General features: G+C 39.6%; 1 protein-coding gene across 5 annotated transcripts in view; it reads left to right on the forward strand.

The window, feature by feature from the left end:
• Window positions 1–25,646, forward strand: part of LIN28B (lin-28 homolog B) — a 92,201-nt gene that overhangs the window by 53,419 nt on the left and 13,136 nt on the right. For all 5 annotated transcript variants that reach the window (XM_081857439.1, XM_081857440.1, XM_081857442.1 and 2 more), the window contains one exon: window positions 10,262–10,446. In XM_081857439.1, the coding sequence (XP_081713565.1) occupies window positions 10,262–10,446 (185 nt within the window). The remainder of the gene's footprint in view (window positions 1–10,261; window positions 10,447–25,646) is intronic.

Raw genomic sequence — 25,646 nt, forward strand, 5'->3', positions numbered from 1 at the left:
GAATGCTTTTTCAGTTATCATTGCCTTGACACAGCATCTTTAACTGTTTTAAGTGGAAACAGTTTCACAAGTGGTATGCCTGTATTCAGTTAACAAAAGCCATTCAGTTAAGCATATGCCAATGGCTCTCCCATGTATGCCCAAGCTCCAAAATGCTGGTAAAGTGCAGCTGGTTACGCTTGTAGTGGATGTGTTATTTATGCAATGTGGATATGGTATCCTGTGTTGTGGTCAGGTCAAACCTTGCCTTGGAGCTGTATTGCTGTCAGTGGCAGAAAGGAGAGAGCTTTGCTTTTAAATACTTTTCGAGTTTATGGAACCCTTGAAGCTTTAGGTTACTGAACTGAATTGTAACTATATGCAAACATAGTAAAATGTGAGCCAGACTTGGAACTGAAAATGAGAAACTCAATGGAAAAAGAAGAGAAGTATCAGGATTAATAAGAAATCATTTAAACCATGTGGCTACTCAAATACTGTAGAGTCATTCTCGATAAGAAGAAATTAGCATATTTATAACACTGTTTGCACACATGCAGAATTTGGAGACTATGCTGCTAAACTAGTATGAAGGGCCTAGAATTCATGGGGAAATTATGTTTAGGTTTGTTGATGCCTCAATTATATTTATGGTTTTATCTGATTTGTTTTTTTAATGGTAATCCTATATGATAACAGAATTTAAATCCACAACCCACACATCACAGTAAAGTTACTAATGTCCCGTATAATTTTAAATCATAGCTACTCAAAATAATGTGCTTTCCTTTTACCCTGTTACTTCCTTCAGAGCTTCATGGAGGAAAAAAAGCAGAGACTGACTTCAGGTTCTATGAGAACCAGAAATCTTGGTTTCTTTTCCCCAACCAAACCACAAGAAGTGTGAGCCAAGCTTGCTTCTTCACAGCAGCTAGCTCATGGTTTGTTTGGTGGTGGTGGGGAGAACCGTGAGTGCAGATTAGCATGATCCATGAAGCCAGTCTCTGGTTTGTTTACCCCTGGTTGAGAACACGTAGGAGTGGTGGATGAGCTTAAATGCTCATTTTTTTCAATAACATGTCATAGTTTATTTTAAACTATAGTTTAAGCGATGTGTGAACTGTTTGTGTGAACAGAATGTATTGGGGCTTCTTGCTAAGGGTGTACACTGACAGCAAGTCTTGGTTTGGATCCTGATTTGTGGCTGTGGAAAGCAGCCTGCCTCACTCTGAGGCACTTTGCAGTTCACATACAGTGGTACCTTGGTTTACGAACTTAATCCATTCTGGAAGTCCGTTCTTAAACCAAAGCCATTCTTAAACTGAGGCGCACTTTCCCTAATGAGGGAACCACTGCCGGTGCCCACCATTCGGATTCCATTCGTAGACCAAGATAAAGTTCGCTAACCAGAACACTACTTCCGGTTTTGCGGAGTTCCTATACCAAATAGTTTGTAAACTGGGCTGTTCTTAAACCCAGGTACCACTGTATTTGGCTTGGGACCCATTAAGATCTGCTTAGTTGTTTCCCCCCACTATTCAGAAATTTTATATAAAACCCTTTTCCCCATTTGACAAAAATGAATGAAATTTGCAAACATCCTAACCTCTCCAAAATGGATGAAGCCTGTGACATAGGTCCAGGAATTTTTATTCTAGACAGCATTTAACATCTTATTTTAGAAAGAAATAAAAAAGAAATGTTAGCCCTTCTGAGAACATAATTCTTCCCTAATTCTAGGATAGGTACAATGATTTTCTGGAATGGCAGCTGTTAGCTTTCAGTTGCTTTAAAAAAAAGCACTTAATCTCCCTTAGTTTTATGTGGATGGTTGGCCTGAAAATTACAGATGTTAGATAAATGCTCCTGCAGAAGAAAAATGGCAGATTGCAGACATATTGATCCAGGTCCTTTTTTGCTAGGCATATTTAATTTTGAGATGTAAAGAACTGCAAGGGATTTGCTTCCCAGATAAAAGTAAGCACACTGATTACAAGTGTGCCCTGTTGGGCTCAATGGAGTTCTTCCTCTTCTCTGTCCCCACTGTGGTGTTGCTCTCCCTCTGTTATGATACATACCTTGGTGTTATGACCAGCTTAGAGAGATTACTTTCTCTTTCAGCGGTTGCTTGTCTACAGCATCTTTTAGCGTCTGGGTTACCAAGGTGCCACAAAGCGCTTCAGGGGACCTGGCTTCAACTTAGGCCACATTGTCCACATCCCCACATTGCCTTTTGCAAGCCAAAAATCCTTCTGTGGCATCTTGGCTTACCTTCAGGATTTGTCCAAATCTGATGCATCATTGCATATGTGATCATTAGGTGGGAAGTCTGTATCTTTCCTGTTGGAATATAACCTCATAGGGCCTTTCTTTGTATCTATCTGTTGGATACATTTATTATTATTATTATTATTATTATTATTATTATTATTATTATTATTTTATTATCATCTATAGCAACTGCCATTTTTAAGCCTAGCAGTAAATGACAACAGCGGCAAACTCTGCTCTAAAGGTCCCTTATGACCATTTTCATTCACAGACTGAGCTGCAAGCAGTGATCTTCTATTCATGCAATGTATTTATTTCATTGCCGGCAATACAATATTCTCAGTTAGAATGGAAGAATAGTGCAGGCAACTTCCTCAGAACTGGCTTTATAAAAAAACACATTGGTTGCAAACTATGATCATAAATGAAAATATTATGCAAATTATCAGCTTGGCTTGGCATTAACCAGCAAGCCTAATACACTATGTACTTATTCGGCAACAGCTTCAAATGAGGAAAAAGTTAATCATTACTTGAAAAATGTTGATACACATGAGCATAGGCAGAAATGCCATGCCCTGTGATGGCGTGAAAGTTGCACAACTGTGCAGAATATTACAGCCTTAGTAATAGGTAGGTAGATAGGATTTCTTTTTACTTGTCTACAGTTCTTATGCAAAATTTGGCATTACATCTTAGACTTCTGAGTTTGAATTACTTGTAAATTAATTCCTGTACTGCAACACATTTCCAGAGATAGTTAGTCACTATTATAAGCTCCCTGTGTTCAGATACCTGTTAAATATTTTAAGTGATATGCCATTTCTATCAGGCAGTTGGCTCAGGCTAAAGTATATATTACATTGTTTCTAAAAATGTAATATATTTCTACTACTAATTTAGTTAAACTTCTGAAAGAACCAATTATCTGCAGTTTCTGTAAAACCTTTATCTCTGAACTAAATACATAATTATAATAATAATAATATTTATTTACGGCTATTAGCCCATAAAATATGTACAAACATAAAAGCACAGAAGCATAAAAACCAATACATCTAACAACAGAAGGGGAACACCACGATGCAAGGGTGGGTCATTGAGCAGTGACAGTAACAGCTTGGGGCCCGGAAAGATCCAAGGGACGGTTCACAGAAAAAGGAGAACTGGAGACGAGATCCGTCATGCACTCTCATCATGACTGTCCGATTAGTTTTTGTTGTAGTTGTTGTTTTTTGGTGGTTTTTGTGTGAAAATGGATGTGAGGGCGATCTGGCTGCGACATCTGTCACCCCATTGATCGCCAGGGTTGATTCGGCTGATCTGGCTAAATACATAATTAGTAAAAATTGCTTTGGCCAGAAACATCACTAATAATGCTATAGAAAGCAGTGAATCTGTCTGTCTGTCTGTCTGTCTATCTATCTATCTATCTATCTATCATCTATCTATCTACCTATCTATCTATTTATCTATCTCCTGTGCTTCATATGCACTTTCAGTCACAAATGTTTCTACATTTCATAATGTTGATAAACTGTAAGCTGGGATATAAAATTAATGGGTATTCAGCTTGTCTTTTTAAAAAACAATTATTACTGTAACATAAACAACATGCATCTGTTTCATGTTTATAATTTTACTGCCGTATTTAATATTTCAGGAAAACAAATTTGGTCTGAAAATATTGCTAGCTGCACGACACAAAATTCTCAGTTAGAGACTATTTATCCAAGATGTTTTTTAAAAAATTCTTCCATCATAATTGAGAATTATTTTCACTGAGAATATACTATTTTAAAACATGGAATTTCTTTCTTTCTTTTCTTTCTTTTAAAAATAGTGAATATACTAGCCTAACTCTTTAGTTTCTCACGTAATTTATTGGTTTTATGCAGACCTGGGCTTTAATCTCTATCAAGTGGACTTTAAAGAGGAGCAGAATCCCAGCTGTTTCATGTGCACTGACAGATGTGGCCATAATGTACAAGTAATTTCTCTTGTGAAGCCTCTGAAAAGGCTTGTGCTGTAGAAGAAGCAAAAGCACAGTTCACGGCACAAGGAGTGTTTGGCTTCTTTGCTGCATAATATTTGCAAGTTCGTTCTTTTTCCACAAGCACATGTAGAGCTCCAGTTTAGGTCTGATGTCTGGGTAGACTAGTTTGGAAAATGAATCATTACCATCATCATTAGCAGTAGTAAAACCCAAAACAACAACAGAATGTGTCTTTGTATGTGTGCTGTAAATAAAGATGTTTTTCCAGGAGCCTGAGCCATAAATGTACTTCTTTTGATGCAAATAGTTTGCTGATTCATTACCTTTGCATTCAGAAGATCCTTCAGTATTGGCCAGAAAAAAAAACATGTTAATAGTTAAGCTATGTGGATTCATAAGTCTTAGTATGCTGCCAGCTTCAGTTTGCTTGTTTTTTTGGGAATGCTACTGTCTTTTTCAGAAGGTGTGTATGGTAAGCAGGGAGGCAGGCAGGCATTGTGATCCACTTCCACAGAAAAGCAGTGTAGCATGTGATTAGGAAACTCCGATATCTTGGCAGTAACAAGCTCTGTAGCCTCCCAGTGCCAATGAAATATGTTTTTGAGATCTGCAGAAAAATGCCACGCCATGAATCTCTCCTCTGCATATGTTATATTGCCTGTGTGGCTGTAGACAGATATGGAGAGAAATCTCCCATGCACAGAAAAAATGGCCAGTATAAACTATGAAGAAATATTTAGGCACTACTGGCTTATTTTTAATAATTAAAATTTATATTTAAGGCTGGCTGTGATGCTAATTTAATGATATAAGCTTGTGCTTCTCAAACCAATGAAATGAAATGCAAGGAAAATATTGCGTGCAAGGTGAATTTCTATAAGCGAAATGTGTGTGTGTTTTCTCCAGAGCTTTGCATGGTGCATCAGCAGGTGTTCGGACCCTGACTGGAAGCCCACAAAAGAGAGGAAATTCTGAATTAAGGCTCATTATGGGAGCCCTTTCTCCCTCCCATGCTTGTATGCTAATAGGAGTAACACAGGCATATAAAGAGGAGAATAGATAACCATAAAGAGCCCCAACTTGGAGTTTCCTTCCTTTTGTGAATTTAAGTCAGATTCTGAAGCACCCACTGACACTGGGCACAATGCATCAGAAACGTCTTCTGTACAAGACCACTGAAATTAATGGGACTCTCAGAAGGATGGAATTTGTGCAGAGGATGCTCCTGGTAGAATATGTAAGGCAACACTTTTTAAAAACAAAACAAAACAAAACAAAACAAAACACTAAGGGATAATTTTATCAGGCATTGTTTCTTGCTCAATTAGCAATTATTGCTACAGTAGCTAACTGGTGAGTTAAGCTTAAGCAGCCAATCGACCAGAGGGTAAGTAACACTCATTTATCTAATTATTTAGTTAATTAAAGCATCAGCTTAAACTAATAAGGGCACAGGAGCTAAATCCTGTAATAACTTATAGCTCTGAAGCTAAATCTGTTGAATGGCAGATCTGTACAAGATTTTCAGTTCTACCCTAGCAGGCAAGTTTTGGGAGGTCACAGATACCCTTTATTATTGTCCTTTTGTTGTTTTCCACTGGCTTAAATGTAATGTAATGTAATGTAAGTTGTAATGTAAGTTGTTTGCTTAAATGTAATGTAAGTTGTTTTAGTTGCTGTGGTGTATGGCTGGGGGCTTCAACTTTTGTATTTGCTAGTTGTTTTTAGCCTATGCGATTTGTATGGTTTATTTTATTGTGTCTTTTGTTTTGAGGCTCTGTGCAGGGTTGTATATTTATTTCTTTATTATGAAATTTTACTGGCCAGTTATGTTTTTGATTGATTTTATGCGAGCTCCGTCTCCCATCTGCCCCTGGCAGCATGGTCAATTGCAAGGAATAACGGGGACTGTAGTTCAGCAGAATCTGGAGAGCCTCAGCTCCCACACTCCTGCTAGATGGTATGCAGTAGCGGACAGTATTGTGGGATATTGACATGTGAATGTGGCCCAGGTGAATGGCTAGTAGTAGTAGTAGTAGTAGTAGTAACAACAACAACAACTTTATTATTTATACTCAGCACATCTGGCTGGGTTGCCCCAGTAGTCATTCTGGGCAGCTTCAGTTTTCCTGCCATTTTCCTAGCTATAAAAAATTTAGTGGCATTTCCATGTTATATGATTATAGAGATAACCTGTTTGTAGCCCCCTTAACCCAGAAAATAGTGGGAGTTTTGTACTTCCAGTTTAAATGGGTCAATGCCACAGCCACTCACATGATGAGCCTTAAGGCAATATACTGGCATGCACTGTGCTCTCTCTTTCCTCCCCCCCCCCCCATTTCAAGGCTCACTTTTTTGGAGTTATTTTGCCCAATGAGTAAAGTGTGCTAGAAGATTTGCAGGCTGTAGAGGGAGAGGGATGCCCTGATGTATGGGGAGAACAGTAGTGTGCATGTGCATACAGGTGGGCATAACCAGCATCTTGGCTGACATTTGTGGTCATTTGATGCTCATTGTTGCAGTGCAAATGTCATTTAGTGCAACGTGACCACACGGTGTCTGAGACATGACAAAATAGCTGAGTGCAGTGTAAACAGAACATTAGAAAATAAGACAGAAGCAGTATCCTTGTAATTAGTTAAACTAATGCAATAAACTCATATTTGATTGTGGTCCTGATGTTTACTGATCTTACTGCTGCTTACAAGGAGGTAGAGGAGGAGGTGATGCCAGTGCACTGGTTGGATTTCCTCTGCCAGCATGTTTGCGCTGCGCTGACCTTACTGCCACCTGGCCTCTCTTCCCTCTCCATCCCAGGAAGTAGCAACAGTGCAACTGACCAGAGTGCCTGCACTATATCATCCACTACCAATGCTATCTCAGTTCAGACATTGCATTGAGCTACAGCACACAAAGCATGGCTTACGGATCCTCTGCAAACCATGGTTTGTCAGTTGGGATATTAGAGCTAAGAATGGCTCAGTCAGAGCTTGGGTAACACTTAAGCAAAAATAGTCACAGCAGCCAAAAATCCCTCAGGTCACTGTAAATCATCAGTCCAAATTCATACCTGAAAAGCCAGGCTTGAGGTGCATTGCTAAAAGGCCAGCAGTGAAGTTGTGACAAAACTGTATTTTTATGAGGTAAATTCAAATGCAAGAATGTTGTTAGGATATGAAAGCTTTTTGACATTTAAAAAACGGCTGACTTTGTGGTTGTTTACCCCTGACTATAAAGCCAGAACAGATGTAATATATGTGGTTCAGCTTGCAGTCTGCCAAGAAACAGATAGGTTGTTGCAATTTCAAAAGATGTGTTTTGCTCACATATTTGTGAGTATTTCAATTATGGCACTTAACCTGATATACTAGCTTTTATATGAGTATTATAGTGGTACCTCTAGTTATGAACTTAATTCATAAGGTCTGTTTTAACCTGAAACTGGTCTCATCCTGAGGCGTGCTTTTGCTAATGGGGCCTCTTGCTGGCGCTGCTCTGCCAGCACGCAATTTCCGTTTTCATCCTGGGGCAAAGTTCTCAACTCGAGATAACTCTTTCAGGTTAGCGGAGTTTGTAACCTGAAGTGTTTGTAACCTGAGGCGTTTGTAACTCGAGGTACCACTGTATATGGCAATTGAAAAGGAGTTGAATTCTGCTAGGTCCTTTAGCAGACGTTCCATTTGAAATCATTGGTCTGGTTATAGGCCCAAAAGGATTTGGATTTCCAGGAAGAGCCTGATGATTGGCTAGAGGGTTCTGAGTAGAGTGGATATAAAGGCAGGCACAGGGTGAATAGTGGGGAGTTGGTAGTCAGTCATTTGGTCAGAGGCTGAAGAGAATGAAGAGTATAGGAAGAGGCAGATGGGAGCAGAAAATCGCTGAGGGAAGCCAGGCAGGAGATTCCAAAGCAGTTGCCCAGGATAGCTGCTGGCCAGAATGACAGCAGCTGTCAGTTGGTCACAGGAAGCAGGAAAGACTTCAGAGACACAACTGTGACATCTGTGTGGCTGATTTTCCAGCACCTGACCTGAAGAGGGACTTCAGAGGAAAGCAGAAGCAAGCCTGTCAGGGAGAAAGTAGCAGCCTCAGTGGCGGAGTCCAGTGAGTGACAGCTAAGGGACTGTCCTACCTTGTAATCTTTCAGTGAGCCCTGATCAGAGAGAGGCCTTCACTCACCTAGGTATCTGTGAGTTAACTGAGGGAAGAGAAACTGAGAATTGGGTTCCTAGTTTTGCATAAGGCGTGAGAACTAGGGCTCTCTGGAAGCAAGAATTATCAGTTTTAAGGCAATGGTAACATCTTTTAAAGTGAATGCAACAGATTAAAAGTAACTGTTACCTATTGAAGCAGTTCTCAAAGTGCTGTTAAATAAGGTAACTGCAAATAAATACTATATATCTTTTAAAAAAATACTATGTTATATTTATCCCCATGTAAACTGTGCTCCTCAGTCACCAAACACTTCTCTCTTTTGTGGTGCATGGAGAGACATTACCCTGGCAGGAAAAGACTTTGAAAGCAAAGATTGTGCGATCACAAGCATTATTCCTGCTTGCAAAGGGTACACATGTGTCAAGGCCACAGCACTGGCAGACATCCCCCCCCCCAAGTGCCCACCCACCACTTCATATGGCCATTAAACCCTGGTTTATAGCGCTACTTGCACAAACAGGAAAGAGCTGCCTTGAAACCTTGTGCTCATATGCTGCCCACTTCCCTCTCCGTCTCTCACATATCCAGGAGAAACGCTTTCCTTGAATTATCCAGGGATTATGGGTTAAAAACAAAACTCTGATCAGAACAGAACAAAAAAACCGTGAACTTCAAACACTGGTTTCTGAAGCTGTCTTGTTAAACTTAACCAGTTTGTTTTTAAGCCATGATCCCCGGTCTAGGTTAGGGGAGAAGTTGGATGACATACAGGGAAAGTGAAACTAAATTCTGGCAAAGTCCTTTTCCCTGGCCATGCAGGAGGGAGGAGAAGGGGAAGCATTTGATTCTTCCTGCAGTGCTAAGGTATGGTTTAGTGTTGTGTGAGAACTGGGGCACAGTGCTTAAAGGTTTCATTCTTTTTAGTTTGTAAATGGCATTCCAGCTATTTATTCTCTTCATTTAGAAGTTGCCGTAAGTTTTGTATTCTCAGAAAACTGACAGGATTCCTAATGAAAGTAAATCCTAGAAAGTCATTGAAATTGCTGTTCCGCTTCATAACCTTAACAGTAATAAGTTTAAAATGTATGCTTTTATGGATCAAGCAAAAAGAAAAAAATCTATACTGAACTCATGGTAGCATAATAGATTTACTGGTGATTAATTGTAATGTGATTTTATTTGCCATTTTCATGAGAGGTTTTCCCACTTCTGTTATGGATGTGTATGGAAGTTGTGTTGGTTTGAAAAATTGATATTTCCACCCCTTTGCCTTTGTTCTGAAAGTGCTGTTCAATGTCTAGATAAGAAAGATTCAAAAGTGAACCTTTTCCACTGTTCACATTGCATTTTAGGAAGTCTTTTCACTTCTGTTTGTTTCTCAAAATAAATAATATGATAATATGAAACAGAACTTTTTTTTAGCAACACTTTAAAATACACTTTAGCTAGCCAGTGTTTTCCAAGAGTTTCTCTGTGTATATATTTAGAGCTTATGAACCAGTTTTTCCCCAGCAGGTACTCAGTTGTTCATTTTAAAAAAAAAATCCATAATAATTCTTAGTTACATCCACCATGAAGCCCTGCTGAAATCCACATCTAATCTGTAGATACAATGAAATGGTACTAATTGTAGTGTAGTGTCCTAGGTACCCTTTGTTCTGCTAGAAGTTCATTTAAATGAATTAAGCAAAAAAGATAATTAAATGTGCCTATGTATGTTCATAAAAGGAGTCAGTTTTTATATTTCAGAAATATAATTATGTTGTCAGGTTTTGTTTTGGGTTGTTTTTTTTTTTACATACTTCAGTATTGTTCTATTTTCCCTAAGCCTATGGTAACTAAGAATATGTTTTCTGTTCACAGAGCAAGCTTTACATGGAAGGATTTAGAAGCCTAAAAGAAGGAGAACCAGTGGAATTTACTTTTAAGAAATCTTCCAAAGGACTTGAATCAATACGGGTAACAGGTCCAGGTGGGATTCCCTGTTTAGGAAGTGAGAGACGACCCAAAGGAAAAACAGTACAGAAAAGAAAACCAAAGGGAGATAGGTAAATATTTCCCCCCTCTATTTTTACATCTTTTGGAAAACTTTTATTCGCAGTGCTTCTCTGCAGACTCAGATGCAGTCATGCAATGATAAGGATGTGAATGGTTTAACTTGTGATTCTGGAAATGGCATATTCTGATTCCTTCAATGAGGAAGAGCTGTAGCTTGGTGGTTTGCATGCAGAAGGTTTTGAGCTCAGTCCTTGGCCTCTCTGGGTAGGACTGGGTGAGGCCTGATCTGAAACTCGGGAGAGCCAGTTCCAGGCAGTGTTGATAATAATTATCAAGATGGACCAATCTGTCCCAGATGTACAGCATGTGTTTGCTCTGTGGGACTTTACATATGTGTAAGAGCACTCTTGCCATGATGATTTGTTGCATTTCACATTCGGTTGTGGTACTGGAAATGGGTTCTACTTTTCCTCACATACATGTACTGCGCTGTATATATGTCCTGCCACATGTCTTTGGCTCATAAAGTAATTTTAGTGTTACATGCAGAGGTCAGCATGTTCTGCTAGCTCATATTGGTTAAAAAAATTCTTTTGTATTATGCAACAGAATAATGACAGGTCCTAAGTATTTCAGGACTTCAGGCGGGCTAAGAATAGAGATAGAAGGGGGCAAGGCAGAGAGAGAAAGAGCTCCTACCAGAGGCAGGTGTGGTGAAAGAATGCTCAACTGAGAATGGAACCTATTGAGAAGACTATACTGTGTAGATTTCTATAATAATTATCCAGATAATGTCAGCTGTTGCGGTGTTATAGGCAGAGCGTTTGTGTGTGTTGATATCTGAAAATGTGCTTCTGGCGCTATTATTAAGATCAAGGAACAGCCAAAACAGAAAATATAGAGATCTAGGTTTGTTTATGGTTGGTTTCACTAAACTTTAATGTAGTGTGTTTTATCCATTTTAAGTTAAAATTACGATAATATATATATTATATTTTTTTATTTATACCCCACCCATCTGGCTGGGTTGCCCCAGCCACTCTGGATGGCTTCCAACACAAATTAAAAAAAAAATCAAAAAAATCAAACATTTATAGTAACAATCTGATATCCAATATAAAGAGTCACAAGAACTTTAAATTAAACAATTTATATTAATAAACAATATTCAATAACCTGTTAGAATCTAATAGTAAACAGTAAAATTAAACATCAGCAAATAATAATTAAACAGTTTACAATTACAATAAAGAATTACTAATCCATAATCAATAAAAATAATAGAAAATCACAATGCATAAAATACCACAAAACATACAAAACCAAGTCGCCCTATGAAATTATGTGGAAGACAATGAAAGGACCCATCACTAGCACAAGAAAACCTGGCCTCGCCTGACAGGGGCTTTGACAGGTGCAGAGATGCACTTAGTCTTTCTAGAGGTATCTTGTTTCCCATCATAAGAAGCTATAGGTAAAGGTAAAGGGAACCCTGACCATTAGGTCCAGTCGTGACCGACTCTGGGGTTGCGTGCTCATCTCGCTCTATAGGCCGAGGGAGCTGGCGTTTGTCCACAGACAGCTTCCGGGTCATGTGGCTAGCATGACTAAGCCGCTTCTGGTGAACACGGAAACGGCGTTTACCTTCCCACCAAAGCTGTCCCTATTTATCTACTTGCAGTTTGACATGCTTTCGAACTGCTAGGTTGGCAGGAGCAGGGACTGAGCAACGGGAGCTCACCCCGTCACGGGGATTCGAACCGCCGACCTTCTGATCAGCAAGTCCTAGGCTCTGTGTTTTAACCCACAGCGCCACTCGCGTCCTAAGAAGCTATAGCTCTGACCTATAATACATAACTAAACCTGTTTTCCAGAACAGAGTGTCTACACTGTGGGCTTCCCGTTGTTTGTAGACTACAGCTGACTATGAATCCCTGACAACTAGCCAACAAAATCTGGAAGACCACATGTTCCCTATTTCTGGTTTAAACAGAGTCATACTATTGCAAAGGATAATTTTATGTATGTTTGCTCATAAATGTAGGCATTTCCTCCTTTCCTATGTGCATGTTGATGCAGACACAACCCACAGTGCCCATTTACTCCCAGTCTTTTGTCTGTGTCTGTCTTCATCCATTCATCCACCTAGTTATCTTCTTCCACCCCAAATAGTCCATTAGTCCTAACCGGCTTAGTGGCGGGTTCTGCAATGGCCGGGTGGGCCAGATTTAGGACCCTGGTGGACCAGATCTGGCCTGCGGACCGTAGTTTAAGGACCCCTGAGTTAAGCAAATTCTTCTCTTTGATTCACATTTATTTATACTATTTAGTATTTGTTCTCATAGCGTGGAGCCTTTGTCAAGAAGTGCATTCAGAGAAGGGTATGAAAAGTGATTAAAATTACATCCAGTTTTTCAAAGAATAGTCTTCGGTGGCTTTAGAGGTGGGTAGAATTGCTTTCCACCCTTTAGGTTTCGGACAGTTTAAATGCTGATCAATGTAATGGAGTTCAGACAGGTTGGCAAACAATAGCAAACCACAGACTGCTCTCGTTTCATTGCCTGCCATTAATGCTGCAGTACCCTTTACATCAAAGTTAACTGGGCTACTTTGATTTCGTCTGTCATATTGATATGTCTGATACATGCGCCTTAAATGGCTTGCATGTTGAAAGAAAAAAAATCCTATTTAGAATTATCACAAATTTATAGAGCTGCATCTGCCAGCATTTACCGGTATGTTGGATAGAGTAGCCACAATCCACATCCCTGTGCCTGTGGCAAAAGTCCTGTTCAGCTAATACCCCTTGTGGAGTGAAAGCAGATATTTATTTATTTATTCTGTACTAACAAAACTAAACTACCATTCCCATTGGCTCTACTAAACCTTCCTGCCTCCATTCAGCCATTTTCATTTATTTATCACAAGATTATTAGGTACGCAAGTTGATCCGGTTAACAATACAGTGTTTTTTCACACTTCAATGACTTCACACTGTCGCTTCACACAACTTCACACAATGTATATGCAGCTATTAATGTTTACTAAAATGGCTTGGTTTTAAAGGAGCAGTTACCTACTACAGTCGTACCTTGAATCCCGAATGTTTTGGCTCTCGAATGCCGCAAACTGTTTGGGTTTGCGAACTGTTTTTGGAAGCTGAACATCCGATTAGCTGCAGGAGCTTTCTGTAGCCAACCAGAAGCTGTGCTTTGGTTTCTGAACATTTTGGAAGTCGAACGGACTTCCAGAATGGATACCCTTCGACTTCTAAGGTACGACTGTATATTAAAACCGCCTAGCCAAATTGCCCGTTTTTTGTCTCCATGCCACTTAAGCTTCAGCAACTTAACTCACTGCTGTCAGGCCCCACATTGACAGTTAAACTGGACCCTAACCACACTAGACAGAAAACATCTCACTTCAGATGCATGACAGTGTACATTGCAATACAAAGGTCAAAACACATTACACAGTGCCCATTAAGACTTAAACAGTCCTAGATTAAAGCTGAGAGTCTCTTCTCTCCACATGTGCCATGAATAAAAGGGAAGAAACAATTCTTGAGACAGAATGAATACCTTGTGGTCCTCTGGATGTTGTTGGACTCCCCACCAGACCCAAATAGCATGGCCTGTGATTAAGGATAATGGGAGTTACTGGGCGAGTCCTAATGTCGGAGGGAATATGATCAAATTTGGCCACCTTTTACCATATGTGGTGGTCATGTGACATATCAGTTACTGTCCTGGAAGATTAGTGTAATAATCACAGGACAGACAGTCCCACGTGTCCCTCAGTTAGCACTGTTAACTTTGCTTGAGGGAAGCTTAAAAGAGCTGAAGTATAAATAACGCTATAATTCTGATCCTGGTTATAGTAAGACTTCTTGTAGCTCGTAAATGGAAAGCTTTAGACAATGTCTGCATAGAAGCTTGGTTGCAACAAAATGAACTAATAGGAAAAAAACATAACTGAACACCCCAGATCATTGTGAGAAAATGAGGCTTTCTGGGGAACTTGTTGCAGGCTTGTTGCATATAAATTTAGAATCATCCATGTCCACAAACACTTTCTGTTTTGGCTTTAGAATTCAATGCCATGTTGATATTTAGGGGCAGGGGACTTTAAAAAGGGATGATAGGAGTTGTAGCCCAGTAACATCTGGTGGGCCACCAGTTCCTTATACCTCAGTTAAAAGCCACAGATGGGAACTGGCTCCTTAAGAAGGCTATGAAAAGAGGTTGCTTTGCTAGAATTGGGAGTAGCTCTCAGGAATTCAACTACTTGTGTGGATTTGGTTGCCTTTGCCTCATAATTTTAGCACATGGTAGTAGTGAGGACCCAACTCTGGGAAGAATTAAATGTCTCCCTCTTCCAGTCATTCCCTGTTCCAGCATTTTAGCTTGCTAGATGGAACCATTCCCCTCTCTTTTGCCCCACTGTTCTGGGGTTCCCCTGACCCTCTGAGAGCTGATATTGGGGGACAAGAGAGGTTGGAAAGTCCCATCACACAAGTGGGCTTCTGTTGATGGGGCTGGTTATGTGAACCGTGTTCTCTAACATGCTAGTCTGTTATATCTGTGAACTGAGTAAGTGTAGTGTTGAGGACTTGCAAAATTGCTGTGCAAGGTTTAAAGTGTGAGTGGAGTTGCTTTTTATTTTTATTTAGAAAAATAGAATGCTGGGTTTTGATGTGGAGAGCCTGTATTCCAGTCCCCATTCACTAGGTGGCCTGGCTAGCTTGCTTCTATTGATCAGCCTGACCTACGTCAAAAAATGCCAAAACACTACTTTGAGCTCCATAGTAGACAGGCAAGATGCAGAATTAACTCTTCATAATTTGGAAACCAGAAAGTTGATTGCTGGGTTAGCTTGAGCCAAGCAGGATTAATTTCTAGTCTTACATTTTTAAACATAAGCATTATAATGATTTATTAAGCCTCTTTTGAAGGAGTGCTTAATTTGTGCAAGAAAAGTATGGTGAAGTGTTTTGAAGAGAGAGACACTTTGTTTTTCTGCAAGCAATCCAAAGAGAAGCTGCATAATAGTTAAAATGCAGCTAAAATGAAACTGGTTGCATTGTCACTGATAAGCAGACTGACCCAATGCCCCAACATTTTAAAGGAATCCATTGTTTAGAAATAAATAGCTCTAAAGGCACATCATTGACAACTGAAAACCTCAGTAAACAGGCTAGAAGAAAATAAAACATGTAAACCCATTAAGTGACCTTAATTAGATTTCAGAATTATTAAAGCACAATTGCAGTTCCCCCTCTCCCACCCCTGGTATAAAGGCAGATTTTGGTAATATTTTATAATGAATATGTTGAAATACTGCTTAAAAAGAGCTAGCCATTTTAGGCATTTTAAAAATAGCAGAATTTCAGCAAGTTTCAATAAATGTTGTAGTGGGCTTGTGCTTTCTAAGACTTGTTTTGTCAGATTTTGGAATTTGCTTTTTAGTGGTTTCTTTTGTAGGAGAGAAATCTTTCAGGCATGAATTGATAGTCCAGATCTTTTGCGGTCTGTCTCTTCTAACCTATGACCCTTGTTCCTACAAGGTCAACATCTGAGGGCAGGAGATTAAGATAGTTTAAAGACTGGAATGGGAACTGGAATGGAAAAATTAGCCAGCCTATTTTGGTTGCAAAACATCAAAGTCTCCAAACCATTTACTTATTTTTCAATGTAGTTTAAGAGTAACAAGTTAATTAATTATACTGTGCTTGGCAAATATATGTCTGGAATTAAGAGGACCATCATGGAAGATTTTTTGTTTTGTATTAAATATAGCAAGCATATTGTGTTACACGTACCGTAAAGAGTCTTTAGCAGTTTGCAATATAACTTGGAATCTGGTCCTGCAACTTCTTTGCCCAATTACTTCTCATTTTCATTAACTGCAACACTGACACCAGTAACACAAATTTCCTGTGTAAGGATCTAACCACGATTGTGTACCCAGTGACTCCTGAGATCGTGTGCTGAAATTGCTAGTATGTTTCCTAATTAAAGTTTAATTATTAAACCAGTGCCTCTTGTGCCTTTCTTTACAAATGCAAATGTTCTCTGTGTAGTGGCATTGTCCATTACATAAAGAAATCAACCCCAACCAATACATTGGTAACAATGTATGTGCCATTACATGAAATATTGGTCCTCCATCTGCATAAGTGTGTTTAAGGCACATGCATTATGTGCATGAGTTTGTATATGCACATGTACATAGACTCCAATATCAGTTGTAGAAGCAGTGTTTTTTTATGAACAAAATGCAGGCTGCTAGTAGTTTCCTTGCCGTTGCTGTTTTTAAAATATAAATCTCACATGGGCAGAAAATACGCTTTGTTCTTTCATGGAAAAAGGAGGAGATTGTGCCTTCAATGTATAAGCAATTTTTATGGAAAAGTGCTGTTTCTTCTGTCATTCAGAATCTGATTGATATCTTTATAGACTTCGGCGGTTTTCTGATTGTTACTCTGCCACCAAAAAATATTTTAAATTTAAATAGCTTAAACTACTGTTGGGCAATGTATATATAAAGAGGTTTTGCCACTGTCCCTGTAATCACATGGCTTCCCCTGCCTCAAACAATGCATGGACAGCTGCAGGAGAAAATGTTTCTGTATAAATAACTCATGTTCGGTAGAATCCTCCTTTCTCCTGAGACAGCTATACATGGTGCAGATGTTGGGAGCTTGTGTGTCTCCCAGCCAGGGCCAGCAGCACCCAAAGCCCCCCCCCCCACACCCAGTGGCTCTTCACATGCAAAGGGTAGTTTATAAGGAGCTGTGAATAAGGAAAATATAGGTTATCATGTATAAATTCTGTTGGCCCATAAAATGTTTGAGAGTAAGTTTGTGCATAGTTTTTCACAAGAGCTTGTGTAAATTGAAGAACTTGCTTGTATTTGCAGCCCTTTTGTAGATCCATCTAAGGTGCTATATTGTGTTTTGTTTCAACAGACTAACATGGTGAACCTTTTGGAATTGTGCCCTTAACTACCAGTGACTGAATAACCTTTGGGTTTGGATGTGCACATAAAAAAGGAGAATATGTGTGACTTGTTTCCTAAATGGAGGGTGTTCTAATAACGAATTATTCTATTATAGAAGTGTAAAAAAACAAAACAAAACCCTAACTTCTTAATTCTGCCTTTGCAAATTGGTTGGCTGTTTCCTCTAGCCTGTGCATCTGGAGAAAGGGCACCAGTGGTTCTTGCTTTTGTATATGCTTAGCTATTTAAATGCACGTAAATTAATTGTCTCTGACAGCAGTTGTAAACTAAGAAAACACACTGGGAGGTGGTCCCTAAAGCACTGTTTCTGAACCTGTAGCCCATGGGCTTCATATGTAAACCTGAAATAATTATTGCTTACAGTCTTTAACTGGTATGATGAATACCTCTTACAACTTTTTTTGTTATGTTGGCATGTTTTGGCCCTTGCAACCGAACACTGGAAAAGTCTTACATTTTGACACTTGAGAACCACTCTCTGGCAGCTAGTGATGGTTCCAATCACTGTTGCACCACAAGGTGCTTGCACAGGGACCCCCCCCCCCGGAGTGTCCCCCACAGCTTGCCTCTGATGCATGACCTTCAGCACCTGCACATCAGAGACAAGCTGCAACAGTCACTAAGACCAACTCCTTGTACAAACACCCGCAGTGAACCACCACTGGATCTGCTGCTAGTGTTCGTTAACAGTGTGACCAGGAGTGATTAGAATTTTTTTTTGGGGGGGGGGAGTATCTAATGCTCCTTGAGCAATTGGATGCTTTGTAGAATAATTTTTTTAGACCTTGCGAAGCAATATCCTACAATCAGATGATTGGTGTTCTTAACATTCCTGTAACAAAACTGTAAATAACTCTTAAATATTTAGAAGTACTCTAAATGTTTCAACAAACTGCACATTAATAGGGGTGATATGTCCTTTTTTTTTGCTGGGATGCTTCAAGTATAGGTTATAAAACAGTCAATGTTGCAATTAAAAGGCATGAAGCCAATGGCTGTTGAGGGAAGTCAGCAGTTTGGAAGCTCCAAAACTCACGTGACAATAAATGGATGGGACATTAAACCTAGTGAACCTGGACTTGTAGATTGCTCTACCTAAAAGACTGGGAACCACTGTCCTAAGCAGTAATTCTAGAGTAGTTTTTAGTTGCAAGCCCTGAGTTCTTAACAGGACTAGAGGGAAGAGGAAAAGAACATCATGTGAACAATATGGTTTCTTTTTTATACAAAGGTGATGGTACAAAAGTATTTGACTTACTATGTGATTGACAAGATGCTGTAAAAGGTTGTTCTCATCAGATGCAGGTGAGGAAAAATATTGCTGCTTACAAGCATTCAAGAAAGATAAAAAGCCAGTTTGTCAGAGAACAGAGCTTGATCCTTTTCAGACAAACAATATATTCAAGGGATGAGAATTCATGATGCCCTATGGACCTATATCCCAACATTATGGAAAAAGGCAAAGCTTGAACAATGAGTGACTCTTGGTGGTTCAATCTGACTCACTACTAGTACCCCGAGAGAGATTATTCAGATGTTTTCTTTGGATGTAATGGTAACAGCACTTACTGAAAACAAGTTAGTAAATATAGGGAAACCAAGATTTGCCGAATGCTTAGTAGAATATATGAAAAAGGAAATTTTATTAAAATAAGACTGGTGTTCCCACCCACATCAATTTCAAAAACATTTTAGGTGTTTTGTTTTATCACTTACATGTTTGCGTCCTCAGTGGCGTAGTGTGGGGGGTGCAGGGGGGGGCCGGCCGCACCGGGCGCAACATCTGGGGGTTAGGGTTAGGGGACGCAAATCCACGGGTTAGGGGGCGCAAATCCACGGGTTAGGGGGCGCAAATTACTTGCCTTGCCCCGGGTGCTGACAACCCACGCTACGCCACTGGCTGTCCTGGGCTCCTTTGGGAGAAAGGTGGCATATAATTAAAATAGTAAATATGAGTCCTTTTTAGCAACTGCTATGTGAAACCAAAGCATTGCTTTCAACAACATATATTTTATTTGATGTATAAGGATGCTGGGATGGTTGAAAGGATGAAGAACTCAAATTCTTGAGAGAACTCGAGAGCATTTTACTTAAATTTGATCAGTTTTGTAAGTTTAGCTATCCATCTATTGCTTGCTCTTTAAAAGAACCACACTATTTTGCTGATGTTAATAATATAATTTCATGTTATTTCATTAAATCATTGTCACATTAAAACTGTTGTGCACTATCCTATAATAATAGCTCCTTCAAGAACCACAGCAAAAGAGAAACTCTGGCTAGTTGTAGCATGCATAGATGGCTAGTTGGCACTAGCATCTCTCTGTCCTACTACAAATTGTCATTGGTATCCACAAACTTATTGTTCTTATTTTTGAACTTTTAAAAACAGCTTCGAACCAGCATGTTTATGGAAACTAGTTTGAAAAGCATGACACAGGTAACCAATAAATAAACAAACCCGAAACCAAGCAGGTGGATAGAACTTATCCCTTCCTGACATTATTCCTATGCCTACATCAAGATTTGTTAAAATCAGAAGTTATTTTATATTACAGAAACAAATATTATTTTAAAGTATATATTACCTAAGTGTATAGAAAGCTGTCAGTGGTGCATTTTGACTTGCAAAAGCCAGAAAGCCTTACTTTGGGTGAGCACCCCACATTTGGGGAACCATCACAGAAAAGGCATGCTCTCATGTTGTCACCCTCAGGACCTCTCACAGAGAAAGCTCACGAAGAAGGACTTCAGATGATGGTTGTGCAGGCTCCAGGTTGGTTCATATGGGGAGAGGCGGTCTTTGAGGATTATAGAACTTGGCATGCGTAATTGCTTTGCAGCCAGTTGTATCATCTTCAGTGTTATTGCCACCCTTGTATTGTCAAATTGGCAGAATAGAATTAAAATACACTATTCTTGGACAACCCATTGGTCACTTTCCAGATAGTACATAAATGTTTCTGGAAGAAGGGAGATAATGGAGAAAGCAGTCAAATGGTTTTTAAATTTACTCTTGTGTCTGTCTTTAAATATGAAAGATGGAATTCTTCTTGGGTTCCATGAAATCTTGTACTCTGTTTCCTGATGAGATCTCACCAAGCCTTCTGTTGGTTGTGTTGCCTATAGGATAGCTGCACTCCTCTGTTCACCATTGTTTCAGGATTCCTTGCCCTGCCATTTATAGATGCTGGCTATTCATTATGTGTTCAGGAAACCTGTGGCAAGCAGCATTTCCACCCTGCCCCCCACCTTTCTGTGCTGCTTATTCTCTCCAATTTATTGGCATTGGCCTCTCTGTCTCGCCAACATTCAAGATCGACTTGTCATTCTGCAAACTGCATTTTCCGTTCAAGGGAGTCTCCTGCAGAGGATCCCAGCTGCTTCCACTTAAAACACCCAGAAACTAATCCTCCAGAATCAGCTTGAGCAGGCCAGCATCTGTCTTTCACATTTTGGTCCCCTCGAGGTGCCTCAGATAATGCTCTGCACCACAGTCAGGGCTGCTGTTCTTACCTTTTGGCCAGCCTTTTGATTCCAAGTCTGTTCCCAAACCATTTTCTCTCTTTCTTCCAAGTTTTACTACAGTCAAAGTAATAAAGCCATTTTCTCTTAGGAATATTCTGCTTTATAGACAGGTTTTAAAACCCACTCACTTAAAGTCAGCCTGTCTTCATTATGTGGTTACCACAAGATCAGTTCATTTATGAACATCCACTAGTTTGTGGGTAGAATTTTTTTTTTTTGGGGGGGGGGAGAAAAACATTCATGAGAAAAGGGATTGCCCAACCTTTCAGCAAGGGCAGCAATTGTACAACCTGTTTAGATAGCACAGACTTGCATGCTGCGTCTGTGTGTGTGTGTGTGTGTGTGTGTGTGTGTGTGTGAGAGAGAGAGAGAGAGAGAGAGAGAGAGAGAGAGAGAGAGAGATGACCATCAGTTTGGTGCATGTTTAGCTGTTTTGGGGATATGGTACCTAGAGTGTTTTAGAACTTTTCTGGTGCTGACTGGCTATGCCAAAATCCTTACTATTAAGTTTTTATTTCATTTAGCTAATCTATTTTCACAAGATTACACACACACACACACACACACACACACACACTGTTGCCTACTCTTATATTTAGATCAAGGCCAGATGCTCCCAAATTCAATATATTCTTACTAGTTTGATTATCGAAGTGACATCCGTTTAGCTCAGTTGGTTAGAGTATGGTGCTGATAACGCCAAGGTTGCAGGTTCAATCCCTGCAAAGGGACAGCTACATATTCCTGCATTGCAGGAGGTTGGACTAGATGAGATCTTTAGGGTCCCTTCCAATTCTGTGATAAGGAAGAACAAGCCAGTTAACACACTTAAATTTCAAGAATTTCATTTCTCTGATTCTCCTGCAAGGCTGGGAGGAGTACTGTTTCAGAGTTTAGTTTCACTTTTGTGTTCCAGGGACCCTGGTTTATATAGCAAACTCTCTTAAGTTTCATAACAAGGAGATAACATGTGTTATTATGAAACTAGCTTATTAAATTAACCCACTGTGTTGAGGTTTTTTTAAACCAGGACCCCTGGGTTGAATGTAATGCTGATTCAGAGTTCAGTAACGCTAAACTCTGGCAGAGTTCTCTAACCAGCCCTGTGCAAAGAGGGAGGCACCATGGAGCCAATGGCTACAGTCCAGTATTCCTTATACCAAATCACCTCCAATCTGGGAGCTGTAAGAAGAGGGGTGCTTGCAGCGATTATAGCTAAGACACAACTGACCTACCTATCCTACAAACCAGTTGTGCAGCCTTAATTTTTTGTTGCAACTGGTTCCAAGCCCATTTTAATCTCTCAGACATAAAAAAGTAGCAAAAGTTTAAAAGAAACCAGTTGCATTGATTCTTGAAATTGGAAACAAAGGAATAATTTTCAGAATTTCTAAAGCTTGTCTTCTCCTTATGCTATTATTCAATAAATGTTTCGGTAAAATAAAACTGATTGAGATACTGTTTCAGTTTAAAAGCAGCTACCTGGTTGTCACTTTGTTTTAAAAAAACTGTTTAGAAGTTTTGCACATATTTATGGCTTAAATGCAACAGTAGCTGAATCTACCACAGTTCTCGGCACATAGGCTAGAAAGATGTGTTTATTTCTACGGTCATTGAATAAAGCAGCCTGCAGATAAGGATTGAGATGGGGTTACCTACCCGCTACTTTCTCTGGCTACTAGCTCTTATTGCTGTGGCTGTTCCACCTGTGTGAATGCACTTAAGCAATGGTGGCAAGGATGCATGAAAAGATCAGGAGGCGTCATTGATTTACACAAATACTTTATTTCACTTTTGCCTGAATATACATGCATGTATGGTGTGGCAGCTGCGGCTGCCCTATGCTTACTTGTATTGGTCTAATCCCAGGATAAATTGAGGTAACTGAGAAGCAGCAGGTGCAAGACTGAGCAGGTGACCAGACAGGCAACTGCCTTATTGCAAGGCTGGAATAAGGTTTTGGCATCACAATAACATTCAGTTTCTTGCTTCAGGAGTGACATTTGATAGTCATTGATAAAAATGAGGAGAACAGTAGACCTTTTAACTTGGCAAGATAGCTACCCAAGCGTAGCCTACTTAAACTTATGTTGTTGTTTCATGTATTTAACATTATCTCCCCGAACCCATTATGTGAGGCAACCAGGAGAAGCAGAATTCTGTGTGCAAAAGGCACATGGGTGTGTATCTTAAATGCATGTTCACCTGCACTGCAGTGCTCACATGAGTCCAGTTGTGCTGCTTTGATGCATATGAAGCTGCCATTATATTTAACTAGTTGCACATGCCTAGGGTTGGATCAGGTAATTGTGAATCAAATTCGCATCATTTTCATGCTGGATTAGATTATATTAATATCCAAGACCAGTAGATCTGTTGTGGGATGCATGTTTGCTTGCTTGCTTGCTTGCTTGCTTGCTTGCTTATTTATTTATTTATTTATTTATTTATTTATTTATTTATTTATTTATTTATGGTAGTGTTGTTGTATTTTGGACTAATGTTGATGTCCTGTGGCTTTAATTTTAATATTGGAAAGTCCTTCAAACTCTTCTTGGTGGCCTGTGAAGTACTGACAAGTTATTCGTGTGGCCTGCTGTCATGATGACATTTTATATAGATATATAAAATTCAGAATGTTCCTTCTGTGGATGGAAGGGCTTCTTTCATTTGCATAAGGAACTGCGATCCTGAGAGGCAATTTTCATTCACTTCTCCTCTCCATGCCACCTCTCACACTGTTCCGCACCCCCTCCCCAACCTTCCTGCTATTGCACAAGTGGTATTCTGCATGTAGGAACTCTGGATCCAAGCCCATATATATATAAATTAAGCCAACACCCGCCCTTATTCATGTATCGTTTTTCTTGATGCGGTTGTTTCAGTACAGCTGAACTGAAAATTAGATCCTAATGGAAGAATAATGCCATACCTTAAATACTGGTAATTGTAATTTGCCAGTTCAGACAGTCCAAAATGTTGCAAACACTTTCCAGTGGTCAGTAATCATTATTAGCATTAAACTGACTAATGTGTAGTCATTCCAACAAATTTTAAACTGAATATTAGCTGAATGCTGGGTTGAATTGAAAGATACCTGCTGAAGCAGAAAATCACTTCTGTTCATGGAAGTCTAGCAGTTGTTCATCAACCCTCTCCTACACACTAGAAGCCTTCAACTGCTCTTAAGATTTGTAGGATTCTCTGTAGTTCTGGGAGGTCGTGCAGGGAGTTCAATAGATAGAGAGTGAAACTGGGAGACCTGCCTTAGAGGAATGCTTCCGCTTGTATGAAAGCACCTTTTTATACAGTCATTTATTTAAAGCAGGCATGGCCAAACTCGGCCCTCCAGATGTTTTGAGACTACAGTTCCCATCATCCCTGACCACTGGTCCTGTTAGCGAGGGATGATGGGAGTTGTAGTCCCAAAAAACATCTGGAGGGCCATGTTTGGCCATGCCTGATTTAAAGTAATTGCCTTTTTCATCTTATACTTTACATAAAATCCAGACTTACATTCCAAATTGTAACTTCGTTTTCTGTGGCTACTTCACAGCCTTCATCTCCGTTCCATTTAAGAGCCATTTAAGAACTAAGGACTATAGGAAAATACTACGTTTTGTAGTTAGAATTTGAAGAGATATAAACACAGGTGCTTTTGTTATCTGCGTTTATTATGGTTTCTTAACCATCCCTTTCAAAAATGATGCGATTTAATTTTCAAGCTTGGAAAAATTCTGTATAGTTCAAAGATTTGTACAAAGATGTATATGAAATGACCCCTTCAACCTTTTTGTTTTATGAGCGCTTGTGTAACACAGTGGCTTAGAGGCCAGGTTACAAATCAGGAAGTTGCAGGTTTAAATCTCACCTCTGCCATAAACTGACTAGGTAGCCCTGGCTCACAGTAGCTGGACTGATGGCGGAGTAACAGTTTTCTGTCCAGGAACCTACACATTCATTCTTGCCAAGTCATGGCTTGGCTTAGTGTTGTTACAGGAACAGGATCACTGGGTGGCCTTAGGCAAGCCACCCTCTCTCACTTTCCCATATGCAAGGTGGGGGGAAAGTAATAATTGATTATACAAATTTGCATGGTTGTATACAAGCATTAAAACTAAAGAATGCATGTGCAGGTCTTTGAGCCCCTGGAGGTGTTGACAAATGGGAAGTGCCGGTAAAGCTCAGTTGCTAGAGTGTGAGACTCTTAATCTAAGGTCATGGATTCAAGCCCCATGTTGGGTAAAAGATTCCTGCATTGTAGGGGGTTGGACTAGATGATCCTTGTGGTCCCTTCCAGCACTACAATTCTGTGATGCCAAGTGTTGTTGTTTTCTGAATACCAGAAAACAAGAGAGCTGCACCAATTCACATGAAAAGGGAGGGAATTCCCAAAGGTTCAAAATAAGTCTGGGTTATCAGGTGCACTAAGTCAGGCTTGTTGCTCTTTCTCACATTACTCCAACACAAAAATACATAAGAATAATTTATATGAATTAACATATCTATATTAGCAAACAAATCTTTATAAAATGTGTTGCCCTAAAAGCTATCCCTTTTTACTATAAAATACTAGAGTTATTCTTTTCCACCACCTATTTCATAGCGTTATCACATCTTTACATGTATAATGCTTATTTTTCAAATTCTCACCGGGAAAACAAACTTTTTTCACGTGTGTGTCTCCTTTCTCATAAAA

This window comes from Podarcis erhardii (assembly GCF_964252035.2).
Source record: "Podarcis erhardii genome assembly, chromosome: 3".
Classification (NCBI taxonomy): domain Eukaryota; kingdom Metazoa; phylum Chordata; class Lepidosauria; order Squamata; family Lacertidae; genus Podarcis; species Podarcis erhardii.